Source organism: Dermacentor andersoni, chromosome 7, assembly GCF_023375885.2.
Source record: "Dermacentor andersoni chromosome 7, qqDerAnde1_hic_scaffold, whole genome shotgun sequence".
Taxonomy (NCBI): domain Eukaryota; kingdom Metazoa; phylum Arthropoda; class Arachnida; order Ixodida; family Ixodidae; genus Dermacentor; species Dermacentor andersoni.
This window is the reverse complement of record NC_092820.1, coordinates 95,040,206-95,049,470: the sequence shown is the minus strand read 5'-3', so window position 1 is coordinate 95,049,470 and position 9,265 is coordinate 95,040,206. Positions and strand designations below refer to the sequence as shown.

At 48.2% G+C, this 9,265-nt stretch overlaps 1 protein-coding gene across 2 annotated transcripts; it reads left to right on the top strand.

Annotated features, from left to right (window-relative positions):
• The first annotated feature begins 308 nt into the window (after nt 1-308).
• Nucleotides 309-5,198, top strand: LOC129385445 (uncharacterized). 2 transcript variants are annotated; one of them, XM_055072079.2, is made up of 2 exons: nt 309-779; nt 4,615-5,198. In XM_055072079.2, the coding sequence occupies exons 1-2, from the start codon at nt 449-451 to the stop codon at nt 4,848-4,850; spliced, it is 567 nt and encodes a 188-aa protein (XP_054928054.1). In that variant the 5' UTR covers nt 309-448; the 3' UTR covers nt 4,851-5,198. The 2 variants fall into 2 exon arrangements, with proteins under 2 accessions (XP_054928054.1, XP_054928053.1); XM_055072078.2 differs by having other exon boundaries at nt 4,612-5,198.
• The last annotated feature ends 4,067 nt before the right edge of the window (nt 5,199-9,265 follow it).

Genomic DNA, 9,265 nt, shown 5'->3' with positions numbered 1-9,265 from the left:
ATTTGTTTTTCCATATTATACACCTGACTGCTAAGCAACACATATTTCTTTCTTATTTTGCTATTTTAACTAAACATTGGCGTAAAATGTTATATTACCACTACATTGTAGCTTTACCTATTCTCCTTATAGTACTACTAGTTTGCTCTCCCCTCCCCGCCAATCTTCTTATCATATCGCCCGCTTCTTAGCCAATCTCCCGTTACGTGTATGTGTCATTCGCCGCGATCATCATCAGCGTCGTCGTCGTCGTCGTCGTCGTCATCATCATCATCATCATCATCATCATCATCATCAACCATATGTGGTGCAGCCGAAAGAAAGGAGGAACGCGAGGAAGGCTAAGGGGCGACTGACTTCGTGCGACAGTTTTCAGAGCAACGAAACCGGCTACAAGGCCTGACTTCACTGTCAACAGCAGCACATCAGCGGCAACGACGCCTTCACCATGCACTACCAGCGCTTCTACAATGATGACGATGCAAAGTCTCGCCCGGCCACAACGGGCAGAGACCTCCCTGCTGGGTCTCCACCAGTTATAGACACAGGGGCCGTGCCTGCAGCAGGGACATCTGGGCATCCGGCTAGTGCTCCTTGGGTGGTGAGTGATGCCCTGGCTGCCTGTCCTGGTCGGCTCGACGTTGCCCCTTCCGCTGCTGCCTCTGGTGCTCCTGGCCAGCGCGCCGTCCAACAGGGGTATCCACAGAACACGCCGCTGCCGACTCCCAACGCGGCAGACAACATCGCGCCTCCACCGGCAAGGCGCAGTCATACTGCCGGTAAGCTTCTGAATTCTCAATCAAATAATCAATCGACCGATTAACCAATCAATCAATCAATCAATCAATCAATCAATCAATCAATCAATCAATCAATCAATCAATCAATCAATCAATCAATCAATCAATCAATCAATCACAAACTTTATTTTCCAAGACAACGTAAATAATTGCTACCGGAATTATGTATGTTTGACGTAGGACTTATTAACGCCATGAAAATGTGTAGTTTGTTTCGAAAAATAAAGCTTGCAATTGATTGATTGATTGATTGATTGATTGATTGATTGATTGATTGATTGATTGATTGATTGATTGATTGATTGATTGATTGATTGATTGATTGATTGATTGATTGAACGTGGTGTCTTCTTTGTCTCTGGTTGTTGTCATGCCGAGTGGACAACAACTTGGGTAATTGATTACGTGCCACTGGGCGTGTGCTCGAACGTGTGTTCCCGAATATGTGCCACTGTGACACGAGCGGTACCCAAGACTTAAATGTGTCTAGCTTTATGTCGCACTTTTCGGTACCCGTAAATATTTCGTCAACGTTCTTCCCTCGACAAACCTCGTACGTCGCCTTTGTCCACGTGACACTTGACAGCTACAGGCGGCGTGGCTGGGTTCGTGTCCTCAGCTTCTGTGGCTACCTCGTTTACTCAAACAACCTTCTCACCAAATAGACTTCAACCTTACGGTATATCTGCGTGTTTTTATTACTGATGAGTCGTATTGACAAGGTGTGCACAGTCACTATGGTCGCATAGCCACAGGCGAGTGCGGGGGCCATTCACCATATGTACTGTTTAGAAACTGTCAATAGAATACTTAGTTGAACACAACTGGGGAAGGAATATTCATTTCCATCTCCAGGAGACCCGGAACATGTCGCACAGTGTCAGCAGTACAAACAGTTACAAAAGAACACAATATCAACTGATACAACGTTTACGAGGGTCTTGCAAAAGTCATACTAAAAAACTCCTTGGTATATTTCAGAGCAGTGGGTAATATATCAATCGTGTCCGCTCTAAATGAATCATGGTATCACAGAAGTGTGATACCGTTTTTTATTCGAGTTACAAATCTTTAAACTTGATGCTTGAGTTTTTTTGCAGTTTTTAGGAAACTGTAAAAGAACTAATGGCCTAAATTGGAGTATTACTTCCAATAGCTACTAGATCTTTAACTATTCCTTTTAAATGCAACAATACTCACCAACCGAGGAAAACGCTTTCTCAGTTCACAAGAATTTAGATAGAAGCTCCGGTGCTAAAGCTTCATCATAAATGGACAGCTAAGACGAACGTTAAGTTAACTTCTATTGTCAAATCAGGTTTCCGAAATAGCAAAATGCCAACTGTTACCACGAGATGACGCTTCGCCGCCGGGAAATGCACGAAAGCCCAAAACGGCTGGCGACGTTACCCTGACGTCGCCCGCACCGGTTTGCCAATACGACACGGATTTTGACGGCTCCCGCTCGGGTCTACTTAATTGTCTTGCCGGTAAACAAAGACTGCGTTGAATTTTGAAACACTGTAATGCTTAACATAGCAACTTTCGACAGGGGTACTCTTTATAAAAAATGGCCAGGCTTAGCTTGGTTAAGCCAAGAATGCGTTGCATATTTGGGAGTTGGGAGGAGCGGGAGTCAGGTGGTGGTTGCGGTCGCGCGCGACCGCGCGAGTTGGGGCCCAGCTTTTCCTCCGTGACGTGGATGGATGGATGGATGATTGAGGCTCAACCCTTTGAATCGGGCGGCGGCGGCGCGCGCCACCTAGCCTTTAATGGTTCTATATGCATGCATACCTATGTATTTACTCCTTTGCTTTTGCGTTGATATTATCCACCAATCAGATAGTCTCCGTTTAGTTATTTCTACCTGTTCAAAGTCTATTCTACTTTCACTGTCTTTAAAACCCAAAGCTTTGAATAGTTCCCCGTTAGATTCAACTGCAGGGTGAAGTTGTTTACAAGCAAGTATCAGGTGTTCAGCCGTTTCCTCCTCCTCTCCACACGCCTCGCACACCAAATCTATCTCGTGGTATCTGGCTCGGTACGTTTTAGTCCGCAGTACACCTGTCCTGGCTTCAAACAACAATGAGCTTCCCTTAGAGTTATCGTAAATATTTTCTTTGGCTATTTCATGCTTAAACGTCCTGTATGTCTCCAATGCCGATTTGGTTTGCATCTCTGTACTCCACATACCCCTCTCTGTCTCCTTAACCTTTTTCTTGACAGATGATTCCTTACTTGTCCCCCGCTACTGCCCAAGTATTTGCTTGTCAATTTTCTAGTTCGCTTCCTCCACCTTGTGTCAACATTCCTCGTGTATAAGTAACTGAAAACCTTCCTAGCCCACCGAATTTCCCCCATTTTTCTCAATCGCTCCTCAAATGCTATCTTGCTACTAGCCTCTCTGCCCTCGAAAGAAGACCATCCCAGATCCCCCTGCACTCCAAGATTTGGTATCTTGCCATGTGCTCCCAGAGCGAGCCTACCCACACCACATTGCCTAATTTCCAACTGTTGCCGGGTCTCTGTTCTAATACATAGAACTGCATTGGCAAAAGACAGGCCTGGTACCATTACCCCCTTCCATGTCCCTCGTACTACCTCGTACCTATTGTAGTTCCACAGTGCCCTACTCTTCATAATCGCTGCACTTCTGTTACCTTTAGTCGTTAGATATTTTTCGTACTCTGTCAGATACTCAATGCCATTATTTATCCGCACCCCAAGGTACTTGTATTTATCGACTATCTCCAGCGTGGCCTCCTGTATCTTATGCTCGCCGCAAATGTTATCATTAAAAATCATGACTGCTGATTTTTCTTTGCTAAACTTCAAGCCTAATCTGTCTCCTTCTGTACTACATATGTCCATTAATTCTTGCAGATCTTCTGCATTGTCAGCCATTGTCAGCCACGTCACGCGCCGGCGCAGCGCCCCTAGCGGGAGGAGCGGGAGTCAGGTGGTGGCTACGGCCGCGTGCGACCGCGCGAGTTGGGGCCCAGCTTTTCGTCCGGCTGTCGTGACGTCACGTCACGTGGTTGCGCTAAAGGTCAATGGTGGCTGCCCGGCCGCGCCCAAGGGCTGAACTGAGTGATTGCAATATGCAACGCATAAAAGTGGCATCAGCGCGAAAGAGTACCACGAAGTTGATAACGCCACTTTGCTGTACCGTCGTTCAAGTGGCTGCGCGGAATTGAAAACAAGGAATATGCTTGAGTAGGACATCTTGGCCCACATGTTACTGGTTAATCTTGGAAGAAATGAAGCTCAGCCTTCGTTTTGTACAGGAATAGTGAACATTCCGGCAGAACCCATCTCACAAGCACTGTCGACGTTAATGCTGCTAGCATCCAAGCAAGCTAGCGATACACTATATTTCTGAATACACCTTCACTTAGAATCTGTAGTCTTCATTCTGAGATTTCCAGTGGCTGAGCTATATCCCTTGCAAAAATCATGTATAACATTGAATTGTATTTAAATGGAATGTCTATCGCATTCAAAAAAAATGTCAATAGAAATTGAACCGCGTTCTTTCTTTTTTTTTTTGACGACTTTTGTTAGCGATGCAACATACACCGTTTCCTGGATCGGGCCACTTTGTTAATCACACTCGCTCGCCTGGGTCAATCAATGACCGTGAGGGCATGACGACCACTCGACGACGACGACACAGTGACGACGAAGGATTGGTACGCGTTTGCACAAGCCGACCTCCTAATTGTTTCTCTTTAGGATGAATCTCCTCTTTCTCTTGTTACGCCCCGGCTAACCTCGCCGTCTTCTTTTTCCTCCTCTCCATTTTTCAAAGCAGGGCCCGCGGTTCCAAACTTCCAGAGTGGCAGCGTCGCCCGCTGCCGCCTGGATGGACCCAGCGCGACTGTGCGGAACACGCGTCCGGGTTGGCTGATGTGCCTCTCTGTGGTGCTGGCGATGGCATGCACGGTGCTCGGGGCTCTTGTGTACGTCGTCATGAGGATGCACCAAGACCAACGGCGCATCGGCCCTCGCGCCGTGCCGGATATTCCAGCGACGGAGTTGGACGACTAGTAGCGTTCCCTCCCTCCGGACTATATAGTAATGCGCCGCACGTTTCACGAGTCGCCGAATAAAGGCACGCTCAATTCCAGGTCCCTTGCATTCGTGGATACATTGCATTCGTGGGTACAGCGCGAAAATTACGAGGACGACGGAAGAGCGGACACCGCAAGCTCGAACTAGCAACACGTCCCGAAAGGCGCCAAGCACGGCGGCACCTCCATACACTCCATCCTTTTGTTCCCTGCCCACGTCGGGGCGATTGAGGGGGTTCCTCTGAACCTCAACGAGTCTGCCCACGAGGCTGCGCGTGGCTTTACCGTCCGCGCTACCCTCGGATCGGGAAACTCTCTCCCCGGACACAGAGACGCTCCTATCACGCACAATGAACTTGCTAAATTCTTTTACTTAGAGAGAGGGGTTTTCCCGCCGCCTCACTCGAAGCTAAGCAGGCCGCAGGCGGTCACGCTTAGACTCTTGCAAACGAACTCCTAGCCGAATCCGACGTCCCTTAACAGCATATATCCCGAGATTTATCCGAATTGTTCTTGCGTGGCCTGTGGTGGGGTTGCTACTTTGCATCATATGCTCTGGGAGTGCGGGTCGCTGGGCCTGAAGTTCACCAAGGAAGAGTGGGACGCGCTCCTGCGAAGTCCCCTCTTTGAGGACCAAATCCTGGCCCTCCAATGCGGGCCGGCAGACTAGATCTGTCAGTCGCGTCATGGGATTAGCCGGGTGCGCGTTTTATCGCGTTTTGCTGGACCCAATAAAAGTTTATTCACTCACTCACTCACCCGGCGATCTAACAGCGTGTCACTATGAATGGGCCATAGTAGGTCTTTTAGGCAGTCGACGTTGACAACGTGTCGTCCACAACGGTGCAGGCCCGAGGACGGTTCAACGGGCTCGATCACGTAGTTGACCGGAGATGTGCGTTCGACGACGCGGAAGGGGCCTTCATACTTGAGCAGTAGTCTCGACAAGAGCCCAGGTGTAGTGGAAGGAACCGAGAGCCATGTGCGCAGCAGGTCTCCGGGGAGGAACGGGGGCGCAGGAGTGGTGTCACCGCGAACGCTCTTTTGGCGCTCTTGGTCATTTGAAGTAAAGGCCCGCGCGAGATCGCGACACTCTTCGGCATGTCTGGCCATGGCAGAAATAGGCGCCCACGAAGATGCATTGTATTGTATTGTATTGTATTGGGTTTTATCGAGCATAAGCAACTAAGGCTATCATGCGCCAAACACATGATATAATTTATTTCAAAAATTGGGTATCCTCAGCGAAGGTCCTTGTCCGGACAAGGACTCTGAGGAGCATCCGGCTTGTACAGAAGGGATGTGTTGATTGTGTGCGATGGGTGCCGGTCGTACAATAAGAAGAGGGGTGAAAAGCCAGTGGTGCTCTGAGTGGCGGTATTATATACGCGTAGGTTGCGAAGGGCAGAATAGCATCCCAGTTTGTGTGGTCTGAGGCTACGTACATTGCGAGCATGTCGCCAAGCGTACGGTTAAAGCGTTCTGTGAGGTCATTGGTCTGCGGACGATAAGCAGTAGCTGTGCGATGCGCAACGTGGCACTCTTTGAAGGTGTCTTCGACGACTAACCAACAAGACACGTCCGCGACCGCTGAGCAACTCCTGTGGTGGACCATGACGCAGTATGAATAGGCGAAACAGGAAGTAGGCAACATCGCGCGGTGGTAGCCGCTTGGAGAGCGGCAGTTTCGGCGGATCGCGTGAGGTTGTGAAGAGGCGCGATGGGCCAGCGGTTACCAGCAGATGTCAGGGGAAGTGGCCCATACAATTTGATGCCGACGTGCCCGAACGGCCGGATAGGGCAAGGTAACGGCTGCAGACCGGCTGGGCGAGAAGTGCGGCGAAGATTTCTGACGCTGACACACACACACACACACACACACACACACACACACACACACACACACACACACACACACACACACACACACACACACACACACACACGCACACGCACACGCACACGCACACGCACACACACACACACACACGCACGCACGCACGCACGCACACATTTGTCGTTCCCGTATTTTGCGCACTGTGCATTGTGTCGCGAATACGTGCCGGCTCACCACACCTTACGTTTCGGCATCACATTGTGCAAGTTTTACAACCCTTCCAGCCATGCTTACTGCACAGTGTTGTCGGCTGATGGTGCACCCCGAGCGTACTAAGTGGCGCCTCTGTATAGCCGGTGCACTACGCGTAAAAAGCAGTATTTTGAGACTTGGTAAAAAGTTTCCATTAGCCCCTTCCTTAACTGTATACGCCTTGAAGGAAGCACTGAATATATAAAGTGCTGATACTCAGCGCATTGCAATGTGACGGGTGGTGGTACGTATAAAGGCGCAATCTATCGCATATATAATATATTCTAAAGTGCTAAATTTGGCGCGGCATACGTCGAAAAAGAAAAGGAGATGGAAAAATTAACTACATTACACAATTGAACATAGTTCAATTAGCCTATTTGACTTCACTTCAAACTATCTCTCAACTGCCGTCGCCCTCTCTCCGTTTCTTTTTCTTTTTGTTGCCCTTTTATGTTCACTCCTTTCTCGAGATACAAGGCGCTATTTATAAGGAAGGCATACGTGGATGCGCAAGAAAAATATCGCGAGTGGCCGCTCAAGCAGCTGCCCATATCTTCACCGCTATTCAAAGCGCTGAAATAATGAAATGTTTTCATTACTTTTTCCAAAAGAACGTAAATTTGCATGGGTTCGTTTAGACGTATCGTGCGGAGTACGCCGCAGGCTTCTCAAATGGAGCGCTTCGTTTGCTTGCGTGCGCGTGCATAAAAATAGGGAGCTGAATTTCGCTTGAAAACTTTAATTAGGTGTCTTCCGCAAGACTGGACGGTAAAAGCGTGAAAGAAGCCCGCAAATACACGCAAAATACACGCATAAAAACACTTTTATGCATCACATATCGCGCAAGAGAAAGCTGTATCGGGAGTTTTTCATGTATTTTCTCATTGCCAATTTTCGTCTAATTATAATATTTGAGAAGTTGATTAATTAATTAAGGCTACCTATCTAATTAGGTGGAATGAAGAAAATAATTATCTGAGTACCTCCAAGCGACGGCAACCGACATTACGTTGGCTTTGTCCAACTACGTGGATTTTGCGTGCTTTTAATGTTTGGCTCAACTTACGTGATACACCCTGTACGGAGGACAGGTATTTCATTCTGAAGAGAGTGGTGGAACATTTCAACAAGTTCGTTCTTTCGACCTTGTAGCGTTTCTACATACTCAAGTACCTTGACAACCTACACTACTTTAGCTGTCGCTTACTTACTTACGCATAGAAACGAAAAATACAAAGAGCGTATAAGCGGTATAAACGTATATCCGTAGAACGCGCGCAACCTATTCAGCGCATTTGTAGATTACGCACCAATGCTGCTTATAGTGTGGGACAGTTACGAACACGTACGAGCGAACGCTTAGCAAAACAGCCTGCTTACCCACTTTATGATTGGACCATAATGCAGTGCATCGCACCGAGTGTAAAGGCGGCATGGAAAAATCGCTCGTTGCGCAGAAGACCTGAGGGCGGATTCAATGTAGACGAGATCCGCCCGTAGGTTGCTCCATCATCCTCCTGCGTTGATCTCATGCAAGTTCAGTAGGCACTATACAGACTTTTGTGGAATACCGATACTTGGTTAGTAAAACGGGGCCTGCTGGAAATAAGAAATTTCAAAGCAAACACCCGCAAGCTTGCAGTTGCCCCATATCGGAGCTATAGCCCAATGAGAAGTTACCAAGTGTACCGGAGTATACTTTAGGATACAAATAGCAAGTCTTGTAGCGGATAAAATTAGTTTGCTAGCATCTTGTTTGTGAATCTCTAATACTTATCGGCTCAGTATCTTCTCTCTGTATCACGATGCATTTGCAAAGTATCTCTGCCAAGCCCTTATGGCGGGCAACCAGCGGTTCCAGGGACACGCATCCATTAGCACATGTCGACCCACATTTTTAGGTTGCACTATATCTCCGGGATGGGCTCACTATAGAGGCTAGAAACATGCCCGATACGGAAAAGTTGTGGTAGCCCGCTAAAGAACGATATCGTCTTCAGAAAGGAAGTTAGCGAGAGATAGGATTTTTAACACAACCGGGAGAGGTTTTGTTAAACCTCTCCTGCAGGCCTGTCGGCTCACCTAGCCTGCTAGAGATGAGCGCGATGAAGTATGAAATGACACACACACACACACAGCAGCGGGCGCTGAACTGGCACAACTTACACGGATGGGAAACATACGAAGCTAATGTCACGGTATCTCGACGAAAGCAGATTGTCGCGAGAAGGTCAAAGGCGCCTTTGTAGTTCGCCGTGCACAGACCGAGCTAGTTCTTGCCGTGGTCCAACAAGTGCACC

Coding starts and splice junctions, on each gene's coding strand:
- LOC129385445 (XM_055072078.2), top strand. CDS start 449: ATGCACTACCAGCGCTTCTACAATGATGACGATGCAAAGTCTCGCCCG. Junction 780..4,611: donor AAGGCGCAGTCATACTGCCG/GTAAGCTTCTGA, acceptor CATTTTTCAAAG/CAGGGCCCGCGGTTCCAAAC.